At 32.8% G+C, this 23,204-nt stretch overlaps 2 protein-coding genes across 2 annotated transcripts; one reads left to right on the top strand and one right to left on the bottom strand.

Annotated features, from left to right (window-relative positions):
* Positions 1 to 573: 573 nt before the first annotated feature.
* Positions 574 to 12,644, top strand: LOC141484624 (probable maleylacetoacetate isomerase 2). Its single transcript, XM_074179670.1, has 5 exons — positions 574 to 745; positions 2,208 to 2,259; positions 8,010 to 8,236; positions 8,295 to 8,524; positions 10,299 to 12,644. Exons 1-5 carry the CDS (start codon positions 725 to 727, stop codon positions 10,423 to 10,425), a joined length of 657 nt encoding a protein of 218 aa, XP_074035771.1. The 5' UTR covers positions 574 to 724; the 3' UTR covers positions 10,426 to 12,644.
* Positions 12,645 to 15,551: 2,907 nt separating this feature from the next.
* Positions 15,552 to 23,136, bottom strand: alph (protein phosphatase alphabet). Its single transcript, XM_023159730.2, is given in 9 exon segments — positions 15,552 to 15,803; positions 16,936 to 16,990; positions 18,586 to 18,688; positions 18,779 to 18,896; positions 21,013 to 21,278; positions 21,281 to 21,309; positions 21,311 to 21,524; positions 22,574 to 22,916; positions 22,980 to 23,136. Coding segments are annotated over 8 exon segments (1,095 nt in total). The 5' UTR covers positions 22,869 to 22,916; positions 22,980 to 23,136; the 3' UTR covers positions 15,552 to 15,788.
* Positions 23,137 to 23,204: the final 68 nt, after the last annotated feature.

Raw genomic sequence — 23,204 nt, 5'->3', positions numbered from 1 at the left:
CAAATTGTCAATTGTTTACTAGAATCATTAGAAATTCTGAATCGTCTTCTATATGTGACACTGTCAGCAGCCTTGCAATTGACCGCCTTTAGGAGCCTCCTTTATCATTGATATTGTGGATAGTTTCCAGTCGATCCCCTAAATATTATGCATTGATGAATAATTAACTTTTTTATTTACTGATTACCGACTGTCTTCCTTCTTTCAATGTGTCATGTTTTGCTATTATATACATTTATAAATACGTGGATAGCGGGTGTCATTGTTGTTTATAGGTAAGAACAATTTTGGTGGGTTTAATTAGTACCTAATATATATCTACTTAATGTTTAATTTGTGAGAAAATATATAAAATTTTCAAGAAATAATCAAACCTTCATTAGAAATAATTATCTTTCAATATATTTACTTGTCTTCGAATGGTCGTCGAACCAAAATTCATGGCTGTATTTTTTGTGCTTAGATTTTGAATACACACACGTCTACTACACAGACACGTTTACCGTTTTTCACAACTTCAAACAATGGCAACAGTGTACATTTTTCTGCTCTACTCCCAAGACGGAACTCGCGCAATCGTCAGTTCAATGAAGTCAGGAGGGGAATGTAGAAGTATTATTGAATATTTGAGGTTATTTTAAATGAAATGAGATTTTTGAAATCAGCTCATTGATAAGTTGTTGTATTTTGTGAATGCACCATATATGGTAGTAAGTCAACAAACATGACGTCCTTACTGGGAAAGGTGAGATGATACAATACTCTTATTAACTAAGTTTTCTTCAATTATGTCCATTTATTTAAGCAGTATCATGATGGTGTTGTATTTAATCCAAGGGCCTTTTTCCATGTAGTTGGTAAAATTGCCATTAGGATATCAAAAATATTTTCATTTGAATAAAATCATTTTTTTCCCAAATAGGCATCTCAATTACATACATATCATGAAAATGAAGAATAAAAAAATAAACAATTCCAAACTACTGAAGCAAATTTTGAAGCTATTGGTTATTATATAATTATTAGAATACACTTACTGATTTCATGCTCAAACCTTTATTTTCCTTCATAAAGATACTTTACACTGCTCTAATATTCAGTCAAAATATAATTTACTTTCTCAAGGAAGCAGGGTTTCTGCTTGACACGTTTTAATTGGTCTCCTTCATTTATCTTGTTTTCATCATGAAACAGGTTTCAACTTATTAGAATAAATAATTCATTTGAATAAGGAATCCAGTTGTAAATATAAATGAATGCCAAGGTAAAAATGTACCGCGTGGGGGGAATAAATTCTGTAATGTGATATACTCAGTTCATTTATTTTAATCAAAAGTATAATCCGTGAAACAAATAATAATAGATGTAAAGAATAGAAAGTATACAGAAAATTATATTCTTCCCAAATAATGCATAATTTTGATTGTAATCGGCTATGAATAAACAATATAATCAATGGAAGCTCTGATACTATCAGCTTATTTGTGGTGGCAATGTTTGGTGATATGCTGAAGAATCAAATAGAAACCAGTCAATATAAATAAAACGAGATGGCAAGTTTGGTTGTAGATAAGCCAGACTATTTTCACCTAGATTAAAGTTTTTCAGATATAGACTAATTATAAACCATAACTAAGCAAATATGGTGTGAGATAATAATGAATCAATTTCTTGAGAAAAACATAGTTTCAAAACCCTCAATGACATCATTAATCACGAAAAATTATGCCACCAAATTAAAACAAAAGTATAAATTATGTTATGATCGGATGTCTCAAATTTCCACAACAAAAACCAACATGTATTTGTGTGTGTTAGTAAGATCTTCAACTTGATTTCAGGCATAATATACTTACATTTCTTGAACAATTGTTTCGATTGTATTTTTCACACCATTTTCTTCCTCTCCTGAAGGCACTAACTTGGTTTGTGAAACGCGTGTTGAGTAGAGTATTTATTGCATTTCTGGTTGGGACAAGTGCTTGTTTCAGGACGTTTATTTTTGTTTAACATTTCAATTATTACTTGAAGAATCAAATTTCTTGAAAGAACAAAAAATTCTTCAGATTATTCTTCAGCTCACTGGCTCAATAAACATTTACTCAAATCTCATAGGAAGTTGTTAACAACTTCCTATGAATAACTCAGTTTTTATTATGAATACAATAACATTTAATGAAATCAACATTCATTATTTTGATTTTCAGCCAATTCTGTACTCTTACTGGAGGAGTTCTTGTTCATGGAGAGTTCGAATAGGTAAGTTACATGTACAATTTTTTGAAAGAAATAATCGATGAAAAACTGCGTTTTCTTTCATTTTCAATGTTTCATCGAGTACTCAATGAAACATTAAAAATGAGACTTTCAGATTAATATTATTTTTTATCATGTTATATACCAGGGGTCGTCAAGTAGTTTTAGGTGGGGTCCGGTAACTGTGGGAAAATTTTGACGAAGTCCAGAAAAAACAATTGATGAAAATTAAGTGTTACCTATGTATTATTTTGGTTTCAAATCAAATTCTGAATTATAAAACACAATACCTAAAATTAATGTGAGAATTACACCGACGGTCGTGAGCCAGTTTTTTTAGTTTGGTTCTCGAAAGGAACAGCAAATTCAAAGTGTGTCTTCTAGGTGGACGTCCGTTAATCTCAAACGATTTGTTTTTCAAAAAATTAATCTTTGTGAAAGATGTTTCACATACATATGTCGAGCCAAACATAGTGGCCAAATTTATAGCTAGTTTCTTGCAATTTTCATATTTTTCTGGAACATGTTTGGTCCAAAATTCTTCAGTGGATACCGTTTTATATATTTGCAAAGACAGCATGCAAATCAATTATCTCTATTTGAAGTGATGCCTTTGGCAGCCACATCTGTCCATTCTGCTGCTACATTAACTTCAAATGACGATTTAAGAAACGGAAATAGCTTGTCCATCTCTGCAAAGTCTTGGAATCTCGTAGCAAATTCGTTCCTAAGATCGGCCAGAAATTTTACAAACACTGCAATGTCTTCTTCAGAGTTCTTCTTATATTAAAGAATTGTCGGAAGCTGACACGTTTTGTATCAGATCACATATTATTTTTTTATTTCCTTGTGATTCTGTGTTGAGGGTGTTTGAATATTTCAAAATATCTTTTAAAAAAGCCGCGACCAGCATATTATGCTTGTTTGTGCTTTCTGGCTCCCTCCGTATCTAAATTTTGCAAGAAGGAGGTTACTTCTTCTTTTATCAGCCAGAAACTTTCAATAACTTGACATTTACTTAGACAACGCACATTTTGTCGTGTTGCAGTAAGTCAGAATATGCTGTCAGAAAAAAACTCCTTGAAATGTAGGTGCTGAAGAGCAGAATGAGATCTCACAAAATTAATCAACTTGACCAAGCTGTTCATCACTTCTTTCAGTGTAGCACTAGGTTTTCCACAAAGGGCTGCCTGGTGAATTATGCACTGATACGATATTAGACCTGAGTTTTTATCTCTGATTCTCTTTACTACACCTTTTCTTTCCCAATCATTGCTGGGACCCCGTCAGTTGAAAGCGACACCATTTTATATTAACTAATGTTAGATTTAGTAATAAATTCATCAATGACCTTAAATAAATCGTCTCCTCAAGTGTAACCTTTCAGCAGCAATATTGCTAGCACTCTTCACTAAAAATCTGACACTCAATATCAAGAAATCTTACGAAAATAGACATTTGTAATATCAGCAGCAAAAATTTCCGTTTTTCGTGTATTACTTCTCGCTGATAATGGAATACTTTGAAATGCAGCGACATCTTTTTTCTCCAAAAAGTGCCGTGACTACTTCCAACAACGTCCAGCACCCACGTAGCGCTGCATCTGTGGATTTTTATTGCTCGCTTATGCAACGAACTAGTAATTTTGTGCTTTTTTTTATGAGAACTGAGATATGCATGAAGTTATTCTTTATGAGTCTTACTGTCAAAAGGAAAGTTTTTGCGAAGTTACTGATGAGTTGTTTCGCAGTGTCACTTCAAATTACAACTATTAACAATATCGACCGTTTGATTACATATAAGGCACACTGGAACAATAATGTTCAGTCTCTTCCACCAGGAACCTTCTATTTTCACACCCCCCCATTTTGATACTCGCTCCCGCTTGTTTCGACAAAACAAATTAGTGGCAAGCGGGCACAAACACACATATACACAGGGTAGATAGGAAACTAATAAAACCATATAGCAGGGGAGCCCACGATGCAAAATGGGGATTTACTCGAGCGTCATAGAGACCTATTAGGTTGCAAACCTTAGATGATAAGAAGAAAAATTTTTTATATAATATATACCATTTCATCAGTGGAGGAAGCTGCTATAGATTATTAAATATGTAAAAAAAAAAACTGTTGCATGGACATACTCGAGCGCGTCAGATATTGATAGCATCAATGTTCTACGTATTTTTAATAATGTTGGTATGTTAATCTGATCGTTTGCATGATGTGGGTGGTTGTACGTAAGGGTTAAAAATGGAAAAAGAAATTAATCAAGCGCGTCAGATTTTCTAAGGGGGTGTTAAGTGCACCAAAAAAGCTCTCATTCAATAATCTGACGATTTCCTAGAGGGATTCGCCTAATCTGACAAAAAAATATTTTTTTACATTTTTTTTTTATCATTGAACTTAATCAGTTGAAAAGCTCAGGAAATAGCATGCAAATAAATAAGTGTATGTTTTTCAAGTAGAATACTTGTATTTATAAAAAAATAATTAAAAAAAAATGCTCAAAAAAATTCAATTTTTTATAATCAATTGATTAACTAATGAAGAAAATGGAAATGAAACTTTCTATGTTTTTTACCACTTTTATTTGTAACTAACGGTACTGCAGTTACTTATACAATATATAAATTTGAAAATGTCCTTATAGGACGAAACTGCAGTTACGTTAGTTACAAATAAGAGTGGTAAAAAACATAGAAAGTGTTGGTTACAAATAAAAGTGGTAAAAAACATAAAAAAATTCATTTCTCTTTTCTTCATTATGATTTCCTACCACGTAGTAACGGCTACATCCATCAATTAATTTATTAATTAATCATCATCTTCATCACGAACGAGTGGGGACGGAGTGAGAGAGTAATAGATAGAGAAAAAGTGAAAAAGGAATAGAAACGCGGAGAGGGAAATATAGGCATCACGCAGCTGCACGCATTAAACTTTCTCGACGAATTTTTGATAGTTCGGCTTGCGGGAATCGTCAGATTATATATTTTTCGATATCCTTGAATTATTTTCGTCAAAAAAAATAAAATAGAACTTTGCTGCCCTCTCCTTTCTTTACGTCACTCTCAAATTGTCAGATTACTGGAATATACACTTTTTGTAATTAACTCACCCTACCTTAATCTGACGCGCTCGAGAATTTCTGATGATCAAATTTTTTTTACTAATCTGATCCTTTATCCTTCACGGGCGGCCTTATATATGGGGCTCATATTTGGTGGAGGTACTTAACCGGGTACAAGGTATCCCCCTGTATATTAATCTGCCGCGCTTCAGTAGATCCCAAAATTCCCGCTTGCGCTCCCCTACTAATATCAGTTGTAAGTACTTGTAAAACAGGTTGACTAGGCAACTTGAAATAAAATAAGTACATACTTGGTTGAATTCTATGTGGCTTAAAAATATTACTTCAATTAAAAGAGGTATAGTAAAACTTATCTACGTATTAATTTTTATACTTGTATACAGGGGTGCGCAAAAGTCCGGAATAAAATTAATATCTTTTTAACCAGTATTTTAGAAAAAAAAAACGCTGAAACACGTCAGTTGAGTTCACGTTGTACGCATTTTTTGACAATAAAATTAATTTTTTTTTCAACCCCTTAGCTGCAACCCTCCCTAACATTTTTTTTTCAAATGCAAACCTATGTCATGTATGGGCGGGCTCATTGAAACGCTCGTAAAAAATGGATTCTGACCATACCCTTTATTTTTTTTGTGGTTACAACGAAATGAGAAAAAACTCTTTTGAAAAGTTACAAATACCTGACTTAGTGCTATCTACGGGTGAATTAACGTAACAGATGCTGAAATTGGCCTCCACCCTCTACTTGGCAGGCTCCTAGGCGATGGTAAAACCCGTCTACGGAATTCCGAATGGCCTCAGTCGGTATGTTATGTGATTCTGCTTTTTAGATCTTTAATATTAGCCGGCCTATTTTGATAAATCTTGTCTTTCATACATATATCCCCAATAAAAATAATCTAATGGCGTTAAGTCTGGGGATCTTGGCGGCCATTCAATTGTACCACGTCGTCCAATCCAGCGTCCTGCAAATATGCCATCGAGATATTCTCTGACATTAATACCAAAATGTGGAGGAGCGCCGTCCTGTTGGAACCAAAGTGTTTCAGTGGGGATATCTGGATCTGCCTCATTGGGAAACATAACAGCTAAAGCAGGGACTAATTCAAAGCGTAAAAAGTCTAAGTAGTGTGCAGCTGTAAGGTTTCCCTCAAAAAAGTATGACCCTAATATTCTGTTGTTGATGCCTGCCCATATATTTACTTTCTGAGGACGCTGCGTAAGAGCTTCGCATATCCAGTGTGGGTTTTCCTGGCTCCAGAATCGATAGTTGTGCCTGTTAACTACTCCATGTAAATAAAAAGTAGCTTCGTCCGAAAAGAGTATGTTGAGTGGAAACCCATTATTCTCGTCACATCGCCTCATTATTTCCTCACAAAATTGCAAACGCCTGTCATAGTCATCTTCCAAAAGCTCTTGGACGAGACATACCTTATATGGGTGGTATTTTTCTGTTTTCAAAAACCTCCCAATCGTACGTGTAGACGCAGGATTGTTTTAGGCTAATGAAACCGTTGACAAATGTGGATCTTCCTGCAGAGATACGGTAACGTCCAATTTTTGATCTTCGTCTAAAAGATGTGGCCGGCCACTTCTGGGCAAGTCCTTCACTGTACCATGTTTTTCAAATTTGTGTAAGATCTTACTCACAGTAGCCTGAGAAATGTGATTTTCCGCATTAAATAAAGTACACACCTCACTTTGACTCCGCATCCCAACAATATCAAGACTTCGATAGCCTCTCTGACAATACCATTTTTGTTTAGCAAATTAAAAAAAACACTTTGAAGGTACCCAATTAATAAACTAAACATACATATTTTCAATTTCACCCAGAAATGCCACAATTTTAAAACTGAGTCAAGGCAATAGTTTTTATCAGGGCATTCATTTTAGTACAAAAAATGCAAAAACCTTTTTCTCTTTTTGAGGTACACTGTTCAACAATTGCTTGGGATGGAACTAATTTTATGTGTAAGTTTTTGGTGAAAAAATAAAATTCACAGAATGTTGATGCTACATTACGTTATCAGTTTTACACATAAATCAATAAAATTTGTTGTGGTGCCTGGCCCGGTTGGTCTGTTCCTAAAATTTGTAAACTTTTAGAAAGTAGGTACTGGTGATCCTTAGCAATTGTTGAGCAATGTACATCATCACCACTTATTTGTTTCTTGCAACGTTAATTCACTCGTAGATAGCACTAAGTAGGTATTTCTAACTATTTTGGTTTTAAAAGAGTTTTTTTCATTTCGTGGTAACCGCATGAGTAAAAAAAATAAAGGGTATGGTCAGATTCCCATTTTTACGAGCTTTTCAATGAGCCCATACACGATATAAGTTTGCATTCGAAAAAAAAAGTTGGAGAGGGTTGCAGCTAAGGGGTTGAAAAAAAATATTTCATTTTATCCAAAAAAAAATGCGTACAACGTGAAATCAACCGACGTGTTTCAGCGTTTTTTTCCTAAAATACTGGTTAAAAAGATATTAATTTTATTCCGGACTTTTGCGCACCCCTGTATAACACTTTCGATTTTGTGAGCTGTAAGATACTTCAACAAATAATAAATGTAACATAAATCTATTTATGAAGTGGTAGCTCCAGCCGTGCCTTTCTTTCAAGTGGGCAGTTGGCTTTCAAATATTTTCTCTTTCAGCATTGAATCTTAAAGAGATTCCCTACGACATAAAACCGGTTTCCTTAATAAAATCGGGAGGGGAGCAGCATTCGAACGAATTCAGAGAGATAAATCCAATGGAACAGGTACCAGCTCTTCACATAGATGGCGCTACACTGGTGGAATCCCTCAGTATCATGAATTACCTCGAAGAGACTAGGCCACATAGGCCACTGTTGCCAAACGACTGTATAAAAAGGGCCAAAGTAAGTATGCAAGTTTTATTTATTATAAAACGGAAATTTAAAAAAAATCTGTTTGAAGGTTAGGGAAATTTGTGAAGTTATAGCTTCTGGCATACAACCCCTCCAGAATCTAACTGTGCTCATTCATGTTGGCGAGGAAAAGAAGAATGAATGGGCTAAACATTGGATAAAGAGAGGTTTCAGAGCAGTGGAAAAACTTCTCTCGGCTAGCGCTGGGAAATATTGCGTAGGGGACGACATAACATTGGCGGACTGTTGTCTCATACCGCAGGTTTTTAATGCAAGAAGGTTTGTATCCTAATACACAACACAACAAAGTTTTTGTTTCGGGGTTGAAATTAGATGATTTTAATGTATTTCCACGTGTTAAAACCGAAAGTGACCATAAAAATTATATATTAGCTCTTGTTTTCAAGATATAGTATCATTATATTATATATATATGTATATTGAGTTTTCAACAAATGAAATATTTCATCACCAACAGTTGGTACACATGTTTGTTTACATAACACCCCCTCTCATCAGCTGTTCTTAAGTAGTAAACATAACCTATGTGAGTTTGTCAATTGTACGCACGTGGTTGCTATTGAAATTATCGTGTGAAGTTGATTTTTAAATTAATTTAAGTGCTGATCTGAAATGCCTCGAAAGTGTGTGAATTCTGTCGATAGCTTTTAATATATATGTGGTGAAATAACATTTAAGGCTCAGAAACGTAAAATGACACCTATCGTTAACACAGCCTATGAATATTATTTTGGTGTGAAAGTTGGGGACCAAGATAAATCATGGGCTCCTCATATATGTTGTAATTCTTGTTCCGTCATATTGCGAGAGTGGCTGAAAAATAAAAACCGGGCAATGGCTTTTGCAGTACCTATGGTTTGGCGTGAGCCTACCAATCATACAGACGACTGTTATTTCTGCTTAACTCCTCCAATTAAGCAAGGTTTATCTATGAAGAAAAGAGGAACGGTTAAATACCCTAATCTCCATCTGCTCTTCGGCCTGTACCACACTCAGACAATTTGCCAGTCCCTTCTCCACCCCAAAACTATGAAATTTTAGAGGAAGGTGATGAAGACTGTTTAGAAGGAGCAACCCATCCTTCTACATCCTATGACCCTGATTTTGAGGTAAGCGATAGGTCTAGTGATCCGCACAGAATTAGTCAAGCAGAGTTGAGTGACCTTATAAGAGATCTTCGCTTGTCTAAGGAAAAGGCTGAGCTGTTAGGGTCAAGACTACAACAGTGGAATCTTCTAAAACATGATGTGAAAATATCACATTAGGTATTAGGTAACAAAAGAGATGATAACTTCACAGCATTGGTTAAAGAGCTTCTTCAAGCTTACCACCAACTTGGATGCAACATGTCCTTAAAAATTCATTTTCTTCACTCTCATCTTAATTTCTTCCCACAAAACTGTGGAGCTGTGAGTGACGAACATGGAGAAAGATTCCATCAAGACATTGCCTTAATGGAACAGAGATATCAGGGCCGTTGGAATGAAGCAATGCTTGCAGACTACTGCTGGTCTGTGTATAGGGATGCTCCAGAAGTTTTTTATAAAAGACAAGCTAAACGACAGCGATCTCACAATGAATCGGATGGACTTAATTAATTGAAATTTGGTGGTACAAACTTCTTTTATTTGTCAAAACACTAAGAATAATGTTTTTTTTTTATTAATTTTGTACTTAAAATATTCTAAAAGAAACATAACAATATTGTTTTATGTACTTTCACTTTTCACGTATAGTATAACTACTCTTTAAGATTAAGTACTGTGTATCTCAGAAACCAGAGCTAATAAAAATTTTTCATTGTTATTTTCGTTTTTATCACCCCAAAATTAGTAGAAATTGACTAATTTAGTGTAGGAAACATTCAATAAATATTTTTTTGTTGTGTTGTGATATCAATATTTTTTTAACATACCTCAAATATCTATCAATCGAAAGGTAGTTTGTGTATATTCATTACCTCGCCTACGATGAAACTGATTCGAATGTATACCAAAAGATTCGCTTTGTTAATAACACGATTCGTTTGCAGATTTCACGTTGACTTACGACCATTCCCTATCATTTTGAGAATTGACAGAGAATTAGAGACCCATCCAGCTTTCAGGGCTGCACATCCCAGCAATCAACCTGACTGTCCACCAGAAGCAATCAAGTAAAAGTTGTGCCAAACAACGTTACAGAGTGGAAGAAACAATTACAATATTCCGATACTTTCGAGATTTCCCAATCAATCTTTCCCAAGCAGAAGAAATGATTAAAAGACTATCTATAATTTATATGGGTAGTTCTTTTCAGAACTGCAACATTTTTTTTTAACTTGTCGAAACTTGTAATTTTTTCTTCCACTCGCAGTTTCCTCAATTTTTATTATAGCAGGGGAGCCCACGATGCAAAATGGGGATTTACTCGAGCGTCATAGAGACCTATTAGGTCTCTAAGCAAAGCTTAGATGATAAGAAGAAAAAAATTTTATATAATATATACCATTTCATCAGTGGAGGAAGCTGCTATAGATTATTAAATATTAAAAAAAAACTGTTGCATGGACATACTCGAGCGCGTCAGATATTGATAGCATCAATGTCCTACGTATTTTTAATAATGTTGGTATGTTACGCTGATCGTTTGCATGATGTGGGTGGTTGTACGTAAGGGTTAAAAATGAAAAAAAAAATTTAATCGAGCGCGTCAGATTTTCTAAGGGGGTGTTAAGTGCACCAAAAAAGCTCTCAATCAATAATCTGACGCAAACTCGCGGCCATTATTATATGTGCAAAAAAAATCGTCATTTTGAAATACTCAAGCGCGTCAGATTAAGATATATATGGTTCATCTTTTTGTTTTAGACGTGCTGTTTCATAATCTGACGATTATCTATAGGGATTCGCCAAATCTGACAAAAAAATGTTTTTTTTAATCATTGACCTTAATTAATTGAAAAGCTCAGGAAATAGCATGCAAATAAATAAGTGTATATTTTTTAAGTAGAAAACTTGTATTTATAAAAAATAATAAAAAAAAATGCTCAAAAAAGTTCAATTTTTTAAAATCAATTGATTAATTAATGAAGAAAAGAGAAATGAAATTTTCTGGTTTTTACCACTTTTATTTGTAACTAACGTTACTGCAGTTACTTATAAAATATATAAGTTTGAAAATGTACTTATAGGACGAAACTGCAGTAACGTTAGTTACAAATAAAAGTGGTAAAAAACATAGACAGTGTTAGTTACAAATAAAAGTGGTAAAAAACATAGAAAGTTTCATTTCTCATTTCTTCATTATGATTTCCTACCACGTAGATTTCCAATTAATTGATTAATTAATCATCATCTTCATCACGAACGAGTCTCTGTGATCAGCTGTGATGGCAACAGAATTCAGAGTGGGGACGGAGCGAGAGAGTAATAGATAGAGAAAAAGTGAAAGAGGAATGGAAACGCGGAGAGGGAAATATAGGCATCACGCAGATGCACGCATTAAACTTTCTCGATGAATTTTTGCTGTTTCGGCTTGCGGAAATCGTTAGATTGTATATTTTTCGATACCCTTGAATTATTTTTTTCAAAATAAAAAAATAGCTACGCTCGAGAATGTCGAGATGACGTTTTTTCTACAACTTTGCTGCCCTCCCCTTTCTTTACGTCACTCTCAAATTCTCAGATTACTGGAATATACACTTTTTAGCATGTAATTAACTCACCCAACCTTAATCTGACGCGCTCGAGAATTTCTGCTGATCAATTTTTTTTTACTAATCTGATCCTTTATCCTTCACGGGCGGCCTTATATATGGAGCTCATATTTGGTGGAGGTACTTAACCGGGTACAAGGTATCCCCCTGTATATTAATCTGCCGCGCTTCAGTAAATCCCGAAATCCTCGCTTGGGCTCCCCTATTATTATATACTATAAAATTAATGGACGATTCACAAAATGCAAATAACTACAGCTGGGGCGTTCAATACTCACAATAATTTTATGAAAGTTTTCTTCCATCGTATTTTTCTTGCTTGAACTGGGTTTTTTGTGAATCATCTGTTATAGCTTTTGGAAGGTACAAACATATTTTATGAAAAACATTCTATTTATATTTTTGAAGAATGTAGAGTTTTAATAAATTCAGGCTTCCAGTTTGATGAACTATTAGTGCCAGAAAATTTTGAATAGTGATAGATTCCAGATCTATATTTTGTTGGAATATTTCGGGTAGATTTTAAATTTCAATATTTATTGCTCATATTATGTAGGCGACACTTTGAGCTTTTCGCTTTTTGTATGTAGAATTGTAAAGAATTTGCTTTTCCATATTTTATATTCTATTTCAATAATTTTGTATACAAGAATGATATAGATTAAACATATTTTTATGTTAGTTGCTTTTTTTAATAGAACCACAAAATATCAGAAATAGATTTAGAATAAATGAAATTTGACTGCCTTGAAGTTCCACCCTTTTTTGTCTTGAAAATAACTAGTATGTCTAGAAGTAATAATTCTTCATCAAACACTAAATTAAGTGTACACAACCCGCAACAGTCCTACTTGTTGTAGGTTGAAATAGTTGATGAAATTTACTGAACACAAATATTATTATCTGATCAACCCACATAATTTTCTTTTTCAAAGTAATACAAATTATGAAACAACAACAAAAATTAATTGGCGCTCCGGGGTGACTTAATTGATTCCATTGGCGCATTTGCTTTTTCAGCTGCAGGAAAACCCGGAAAAACCTGCAGCACCACATCATCTGAAGATCTTGATCTGCCAATGTCCTCTTTCATAAATCAAAATATAGGGTGTCTCCAGAGGCTCCAATAAATTCAAGACATCGCCAGAACACTTAGTCACACGACTATCATCAAACTTAAACCAGTCCGTTTCATCTTTGACCAATGCGTAATAATGACCAGATTTAACGCCAGAACCACATTGAACAATAACTGCATCAAAATTATAATAGTGGTCTGCTAGATTGAAGTGTTCATCTATTTTGAACCTTCGTAAGAGTTGGTGCTTCCGTCAGAGGTTGAGTCATGTTGTTATTATTAGATTGACTGGTGCCTCAGCTATACTTGTTTTCTTATAATAGTTAGTTTGGCGCATGTTTGGCAATACAGTTGATCATCACCCTTAAAAAGTTCCATTTTCAGATGATTTAACAACAAGCTTTGCACGGACTGGTTATCAGTCATATTAGGAAACGCTAGTTGAAGTTCCAGAAAGTCACGTACATCTTTGCTATCTCTTGAACATGTACTACAAGGTAAACTAGTGAGGATTTTTCCAGCAAAAGATCTACAAACACAAGACGAAATAGACTGTACGGAATTATTCAATCCAGAGCGGTGGGGAGTATTGATTCTGCTAAAAATTCGGAACAATCTTCTTGTTGTCCTAACGAGTACCTAGTGGACTTCAAAGACTCTAGGAAATCGGTTGGTAGGAAAGATGATACATTTTTTTACAGGATTTTAAAAGATATTCCTATCTAGTGTTAGTCCATGAGAAAGCCATCTTGTTTATTTGCTTAGTAGGTTATCTATCCTTTTCAATCAGTATTCACGATACTTGTTCCAGTTGTGTAACTTCTTCTAACAAATGAATCTGATGAAAACAAGTATTGGGCAACTCGATAGGATGATGGAAAAGGAAAAAGTCTGGGATTTATAAAATAAGCTCTGTGCGTGTGAGAAAAAGTACGTGGGTCAAACTAAGTAGACTATAATAACACGTTTCAAGGAACATATTTCACATATTCTGGTAGTAGACTAGAGGAGTCTAGTGTCGTTCAACATGCCTTAGAGAAAGGCCACAAAATGAGTTAGCAGAAATTCTTGAGACCAGTATACGACAACAGGTTTTTTGGACGCTTTTGGTATTTTAGAAATCGAAAAATATAGAAATGAATCTATAAACAGCAACAAAGGTCTCAACGAGGCCGTTTTTTTCCATTCTTATGTAATAATTACAAGGAATAACCAGCCAAATATGGTTATAATTAGTCATTAACATATAACTTAAGATACAACAAACTAACACAATAACTGTACCAGGAATTCATTACCAAACTTAGTCGTAAAATTTAATTTTCATCTCCTGAATATTCTCACTTGGCTCGGAAAACTCAGAAACAAAAGACATTGTTTTTGGGAAAATTGTTTCGTGGCTTTCGTGTCTCCATTTTTATATAATAAATTTTGAGAAACTTCCAAAGATGGAGAAATGAAACCCTAATAATATTTTCCCAAAAAATAATCTCTCCTAAAAATTTACCCCTTTCAATTTAAGCAGTTTTTCTTCTGTTGTGGAAATATTATATCGATTTGGAATACCTTCTGAAACGATCAGAATTTCTCAAATTTCATTTAAAAAGTTCTTAAGTGGCTAACTACTTTCTAATTTTATCGACTTTGTATTTCTGACGGTTACTGTATTTATCATATTGGCCCTCATCGTGGACATAGAGTATAGAAAATTGTTAATACATATTTTGAATTGGAATATTCACTAGAAAACGAAAATATATAAAGTACTTGATTCTAATTTTCGAAGCAGATTTGCCACCTTAAAGTAACCTTCAATTTCAGAACTTAATTCAAAAGGGTTCAAATTAGTTTCTTATATGAATAACTCTGTATAGAATTGTTAGTTGTTCCATATTTCGAATCATTATGAAATCCACAGCATAAGCAAGTCAGCCAAGATTGAAGCATTCGGCAACTTTCCACATATGAATTTGAATCAGTATATTTGACAAATGTTTTCAAAAACTTTTTACGAAATTTGACACATAGAAAGAAGGTTTCACTTCATTTATTCGTTTTTGTTAACATTTCCCACTATTTGAGACATTTGTGGACTAGGGGTTAATTTATATTAACAACCATTCTACTTTATACTATACGTTCTTCTGCAAAAACTTCGCAATGTATTCTTTATCTCATAAATGATCCCAGTAACTGAAACTTGTTTACTTCATCAAATAAGGTTAAGACTTACCTTCATACTGTATGATTAAAGGGGTCTCATTTGCCGTTTGTTTGTTCATAAAAATACCGTCTCACTGAAAATACATTTATGATAAACAATGAGCGAACAGGACAGTTATGTCTGCCGCGAAATATTCTCCGCAGTCGTAGACGAAATGTCAAGCGTAGAAACCTGCAGACCATAACCAACAAACCAGAGAAATAGAGCTGTATGATGATTTAGGACTAATGAAGATTTAAATTCTGAGAATGAAATCATGATTGTATTATCAGCATTGATAATCACCTTGAAAATTCAAAAGTATAATTTTTTATTGAATTATAAAATATCCAGCAATCAGACAAATAATGTTTCGTAAAATGTTCATCAAAAATCGCCAAGTTCTTAACAAAGTGTGTAAAAAGTGACAACGTGAATATACAACAAAATTTCCATCAAATAAAATGCGGTTAAGAAAAATATCGAATAATAAAAAGGTTCGAATTTTTTGAGGTCGAAACAGAAAAAAATATATTCTTCTCATTTAAGGGTCCAGAACCTGTAAACAACAAATTTACAAAGTTATTTTTCATATGTAAAATTGAAAGAGTAGTGAAAAAGCGTATGTACATGAAAGCGAGATGAAAATTAGAAAAAAGCAAACGATACACAATGAAATTAATTTTATTAAAAAGACAAACCACTACTTTACAATAACTTTTATAATTGATTGAATAAAATTACCTTAGTAGGCCAAATCACTTGAAATACAAATCATATGTTCAGAAAGATCGCCTCAAAAATAATCTGGTATTATCTTATGAAGAAAAATTAAGATTATTGTTATTTATTATTCTTTTACTATGACACACGATTGCAACTGAAGGAATTACGCATAATAGACAATTTTTACACAGTATATTCCAGTAAGTCGGAACCATATGAAAAACTTTTTCATTAATAACTTTAGAAAAAAAAAATCTGAATAAAAATGTTATAACCATCGGTCTTAAAATTCTTGCCATCTCATGACTGAATTTGGCTCAGGAATAAAATACTCTAATTTTTAACAATATTTTAGCAAAATTGTTGCTAAACAAAGTTGATCACAGAAGTAGAAATCATGTTCAAATATGCAATTTCACGAATTTTCAATGAGAAGATCAGATTCTGTTATTTTTTGAAGAATATTTCTACTTTATAAATTAATGTTAATTTTGTTAATTCCAATAATGAAAATTTATCTCTCGTGATTCGAAAAAAAAAATACGATTTTTTGTTTCTTAACGTAATCTAACTATTTTACTTGTACAACAATTACAGGTAAATTTTCATTATTGTACAGATAAGTTTTGAGAAATAAAACCAAGAACTTTATTTGTAATTACGAGTAAAAAACGTACAATACATCATAATTTTCTTTATCACCAATATGACATAAAAGACAGTTTGTCTCTTGCCTAAACATTTCATCACATTTTTATACCATAAATTTTTGAGGAGTTCTCCGAAAATGTATCACATTCATGAAGAAAGAAAGCCCTTGTCCTTCCCCACCAGTTAGCCACATACATAATACCCGAAATCTAATTAATTAAAGGATTAATTGTGAGGTATAGCAACAAACGATCACAACAATGACAAAAAAAACAGTTCGTAAATCAAAAATTAATGCAATAACTCAGACTTACAGTTTCGGCTTGATCTGGGCAAAGCTCTCTGAAAATTTGTTCAATCAATGAGCGCCTGAAAAGAGAAGATGAAATCGGTTTGAGAAAACAACAATATCAATAAACAGGGATGTCGACAAAAAAAAAATGTGGGGTACCGCAAGAATCAATACTTGGACCTGTTTTGTTTCTTATATATTGCAATTCTTTGGCTACAGAAAATTTATTTGATAAATAACAAATGTTTGCTGATGACACCACTTTAATTTACAATGGAAATAGGGTACAAGAAATCAAAATTAATATTTGTAAAGACCTAGATCAAATATCTTTATGGTTTCAATGCCATAAAAAATCACTTAATTTTCCGAAATCTTCATATATGTTCACATCAAAAAGGTCTACCTATATCAATTGATTCAAAAGATCCTATTAAACTCAATAATGAAAATAGTAAATACTCTCCTAGTGCTAAATTTTTTAGTCTTATGATAAAAATGGAGACAACACATACAATAAAAAAACAATAGCTCCCATAATTCATATTTTATTCAAAGTAAACTACCTTAAAATTATTCATTTTTCATTAGTATATTCCAAAATTCAATATCTTATATCCATTTTGGGAATGGCAACAAATTCCTTATTGAAAGCAATTAAAAAACTTCAGAACAAAATTATAAGGTGTACATTCAAGTTGAACTACAAGGAGCCTACAGTCAACTTGTATGTATGTAACTAAAAAAACTATTAGATTTGTCTTCCTTACATAAATTCAAATTATGAACCTTCATTCATTTGGCCAAAAATAAGTTCAAACATTTAAATAAACCAAGTCCATAGTTAGTATGCGAGACAACAAGAGAGTTGCAAAGCATTTTTTCTGTGGTAGTGTCCAGATCTTTGAAAGGGAATAGTTTTTTGAGGCTTAGGTAAGTTCTTTTTACGACGACACCTAATTGCTTGGAGAATTTGAGCTGTTGTTCAAAAATAACATCAAAACATTTAATTTCAGAAATAGCAGGAAAGGATAAGTTCATATTTATATGAAATAATTTGTTTTAAGAGGTCTTTTTCTTCCAGGTTCTGTCCGAAAGTTACTTCTTCGCATGATCTACACATCTTTGTAGAAAGTTAAAACGTTTCTTTCCCAAAAAGTTGATCTCCCTCAAAAATATCCCTTTTTCTATTTAGGAAAAATCATCTCCTGTATTCTTCTTAGATTAAAAATCAAACTGATGGCAATTTCATTTCATTACATATAACAACATACTAAAATTTGTAGGTTCAAAACAATATTTGATGTATTATTCTCTACTATTCCATTCTCAGATTCCACTTCTATATTGTGAATGTTCAAACCAGCAAAACTTTTTTCTTCTATTTCTATAACAAAAATCCACAATTCTCTCAAATTTATATAAACAGGTTCTGTTTATATAGTGAGTCCCCCTTTAAAATCAGTACGACATATTTCACAGAAATTAAAATTTCAAATCGGCCTTTGTTTTCAACTCACTTATAAAATCAATGAATATTTGAATATATTCGAATGGAAACAGAATTATTCATTCTCAAAAGAAGTTTTTTTACGATTGGCAGTTTTTATGACATTCTATACAGACTATGAGTTACCATCAGTAGTTACATTTCACTTATTTCAATACTCACTTTGAAGCTAATCCTCCACCTGGAGGTAAACCTTCGATATTGACAGACATAAGTTTGTCGAGGATAAGAGAAAAATCCCTATCTTCGCTTTGCTTTACAATATCTGCAATAAAAACAAGAATGATAATATTTATAACAAAATGTACTTCAACATTCTGGATTCATAATTTTTCACGTAAAAATGTTTTTTTACCTCTGATGTGCCTTTCAATGGTTTCATCTAGTTCTTTTTCAGCCTGTATGGCCTCAGGGGTAGGTGAGGGGGCACCAGGAAATACTACTAAGACGATGCTCATATTATCACGACTGCCCTAAAAAAACAAAATACTGATACTAGATTTGATGAAAAAAAAAAAAATAAAAAAAAACAGATATTACAAAAAAAATTCTCATTTTTCTTTATTGTGGTAACTGATAAGATATTAAAAAAATTGAAGAAAAATAAATAAACAGAAAAAATTGATGGAAATAGACTCTGGCAGATTTAACCTATTGATCTTTTTGGTCAAATATAATGCAATTGGCACTTCACAGCATTTTAAAATTCAACATTTTCTGAATTAATCCAATAACACCAATTGAAATTTCAACAACTTCATCCTTTTTTATTAAAGAAGAAGTTAGGTTAAAGATGATTATTATTCAAACATATTCTCAGAATTCAAAAAAACATATAGTGTCCATCACAGAATTTCAAAACATGAATCATCAAAATAATAATAAATTATTCATCTTAAAGATCATACAAAGGATATCAGACAAGTCAAAGAAAGAAAAATTGAAAATCACACATCCAAATCTAAAGAAATGAACTTTAAACAATCAAGCCAGTCTCAAATATACCTACACAGTAGGTTGAATGGACTGACACCTATCAGGAAACAACTGCTCCCCTGGCTAATACCACGAAGGGCGTTGGATTAAATCTGACACTATATACAATTGATGGGAAGTACCTTTATGATAACAATCATACATAAAAAGTATATAATTTTTTTAGAAAAATGAATAGTATTTGAAAAATGTCAACAAAGCATATAAAATACAATAAAAAATGAAGCTAAGGCCGTGACTTATCATAAAAATATATCTTCAACGAAAGTCATTTTTTGTGGAGGAAAAAAATCAGTTTTTTTATCGACCTTTTTTGGGTAATTGTTACCTTCCACAATCTGAAAAAATATAAAAATCATAATGGAGAACTTTATACAAGTGTAGAAGGGCAAACTTTTTAGTTTACCCCGATAAGTTACTGCGTAAAAAATCAAAGTATTTTTCACAAAGAAAAATCTTCTATTTATCAGTAACTTGTCATATTTAACAATTTTGCCTATCAAAAAAATTATTAAGAACAGACTGAGAGCCAAAAACAAAGTATTATTTATATATTACTAGAGTAGGGCATTTTAGCTTTTTTTAAATAAATATAGCTATTTGGATTTGACTGATATATGGGCGGTTTATTGCATGAAGATTCCATAACTTAATAAATAAGAATAACTTCAAATTGAATTAAAATGAAATCCTCCTTGGAAACCTAACTATAAAATGACAGGGACTGAAAATTTTGAACACCGGAGGATGTTTTTCATTCCTAAAAGTTTCACTTATTCATTAAGTTACTGCTTAGAGACATATATGATAAACGAGTCCTACGGTTCAGATTAGATGTCCATTAATGAATAGTCCTGTGCAGTATTCTGATAATGATCAGCAATGAAATTTCATTTGTGGATCCCAAAAATAATAACTGTTACCAATATGAAAACTATCATTTATCAGTTTGAATTGTCACTAATAAATCATTGAATCAAAGAAAACACAGATTCCTCGTGTATTTGATAATTTGATAGATGTATCAATCACTATGTGGTAGTAAATCATGAAAAATGAGAAATAATACTTCCTATGTTTTTTAACACTTGTATTTATAACTAACGTTACTGCAGATTAATTCTATAAGGACATTTACATATGAATAAATGAACTTCATTGTATTTTACAATAACTTTATTATATTCATTTAAAAATGTCCTTATAGGACAAAACTGCAACATTAGTTACAAATACAAGTGGGAAAAAACAGGAAGTTTTATTTCTCATTTTCATGATAATTATTTGTTTTCTAGTAAAAAGTTATATTAAAAATAAAAGTATACAACTTGTAAATCTGAATTGTTCTATAACTAGAGTCTACTTATAAACACTTGCACCCAGTGAAAGGATATTGGGATCATTCAAAGTTATCGAATTATTGTTTTGAAACATTCAAAAACACCTTTCAAAACTTTAATAACCATTTGATAGTGGTTAATATTTTTTTTTTCAATTTTATGTGATTTTGTGATATTATCATACAAATTGACAAACAAAAAATGAGTGTTAATTTCTAAAGTCAACTGAACAAAGTACTGAAATAGTTCTTACCTTGTACAAACAAGTGTCAATAACTTGACCGGTAACTTCTTGTAAATTATCTGTAATACACAGCCTGCTGTGGATATATGCACACAAGTCTTCATTGCTCATGACATCCCAAATACCGTCACAAGCCAAAACGAGGAACTCATCCGATGTATCATCCCTTTCCCTGACGAAAATCTCAGGTTCCGGTGACACCAGTTGTTCGCAAGGCCCGCGACCTTCGACATTTTTGTACTCAAAATCTCCCAGTGCTCTGCTAACAGCCAAACTCCGTTCACCCTCTGGATCATCACGGAACCCGGCTTTGACAATTCGATCTTTTTCTGTAGGAAGTCCAGGTTTATGATCGAGAGTGGTAAAGATAGGGGCTCCGCCTCGACACAACACAGCACGCGAATCTCCACAATTGGCCACATATATTGAACGTGGAGACACGAATGCGCAAACGGCTGTTGTCCCACTTTTGTCCTCGCCCGAAGTCATTTCAGGTAGGCTCCTCATCTTACTGTCCAGTTCTGATTAAACATTAAAAAAAATAAAATAGTGACTTTTTAAAAAAATTCTTACACAGATGCCCAAATTAAGCAACAAAAATAGGAAATTTGAAATTCACGCCAAAAGGCGTATGTCAAAAGAATTAGAGCTATTTGAGGTGAAAGCTTCAAAAGGAATCACAGGTTTTGAAATCAGAATTTTTTTTTTCAAAACATCGTCCACTAAAGAAAGCTAAATTGTGGAAGGTTATATATCCAATAAAACAGTAAGAAACAATCATAATTTTGCTTATCGACCTTCTTTGGGTATTTTCAAATCCCATAATTTGAAAAATATGAAAATTGTGCTGGAGAAGTAAAAACACTTTATACATTCCACAACTCCTCTGATATCTGTCGAAGAAGTTGACGAGTAAAAATAATCAGCAAAGGGAAAAGTGTGTATAAACTTAAATTTTGTTGTTTTAATAAGCCATAGTTATGACTACAAAAGCTCAAAATATTAATTGGAGTTTCCAATTATAACCAATCATCTGATTAACTCGAACGTTACTTAATGAAGATCCATAGAAATTTGACAAACTACACCTAACGATTTGATCTTCACAAACTTTATTTTCAAAAATATCACGACATGTTTGCTATCACAGTAGTTTTTTCGTAGTGATTAACATACTAAAAGTTAATTCTCCACTGTAATTTTTATATACTCCACGTACCTACTCAGGTACTTCCCCGATCATAATTATATATACCTCTATTGAAGTTGAGTAAATGTGATTACGTGGGGTATATAAAAATTATAGTAAAGAATTAACTTTTAGTACGTTATTCACTACGAAAAGGCTACTGTGATAGCGAAACATGTGATATTTTTGAAAATAAAGTGTGTGAAGATCGAATCGTTAGATGTAGTTTGTGAAAATATAACTAGTCATACCTTGACAAGATGAAGCTTTCCAAGAGCATGGTTGATAGTATCAAAAGCCCTCATGAGATTAAAAATTGCGATAATTCATCAAACTTTGAAAGTCGTACTTTTTTAATGAATAAATAATTTTCCTAGTTACCCAAGAATCCCTTGTGAATGGCCTTTAAAACGTCTTCGTGAAAATCTTCTGTAGCCATAATTGTATCCAATAAATGTTCAGCACAGTGTGCCGACACTTTGGCTCCAGCGTGACCATCAAACACAGCAAAATAAGACCAATCCTTCAGAGCTTCTCCTAGGTTGGTTTTGGCCATGTGAGCATCTTCCATCTCCACACGCCAACCCTGCATGCTCGCAACCCCATATCGAATGCCATTACCTTCCCCGCATTCCTGAAACTTGTCTGTCTTTGGTTTATCAAGAAAAGCTCCCATTCTGTTTCTATTTTCAAGCCCTAATTCATTAACGTAACTTCATTTTCCCTAAAATAAATTTGAAAAAGCGTGGTGTAAAATAAATTCGTTGGGATATTCGAGATATCTCACCTATATTACATTATAATAAAATCATTGTTAATTTCAATTTTTACATAACAAATCTATGTCTAGGGCCCCTTTTACAATACACAACAATAAAATAAAAATATGGCGTTTTGGAAACTAGTTACGCTTGCGCTATCTAAAAATAGAAATTTGAGATGACGACACTTCCACCCAATCAGAAGATAGTAAATAGTTTGAACAGATGGCGATGTAACGATGCGCAAAATC

The sequence above is a fragment of the Leptinotarsa decemlineata genome, unplaced genomic scaffold (assembly GCF_025532065.1).
Source record: "Leptinotarsa decemlineata unplaced genomic scaffold, Ldec_3_MD MMD2_tig00026282_RagTag_RagTag, whole genome shotgun sequence".
Lineage (NCBI taxonomy): Eukaryota > Metazoa > Arthropoda > Insecta > Coleoptera > Chrysomelidae > Leptinotarsa > Leptinotarsa decemlineata.
Note: the sequence above shows the minus strand (reverse complement) of the source record. Positions and strands in the feature narration are given on the sequence as shown.

Bases quoted from the DNA above. Each gene is read 5' to 3' on its own strand.
- LOC141484624 (XM_074179670.1), top strand. From the start codon at position 725: ATGACGTCCTTACTGGGAAAG. The intron at 8,237-8,294 runs GTAAGTATGCAA...ATCTGTTTGAAG, and splicing joins ACTGTATAAAAAGGGCCAAA to GTTAGGGAAATTTGTGAAGT. The intron at 8,525-10,298 runs GTTTGTATCCTA...ATTCGTTTGCAG, and splicing joins CAGGTTTTTAATGCAAGAAG to ATTTCACGTTGACTTACGAC.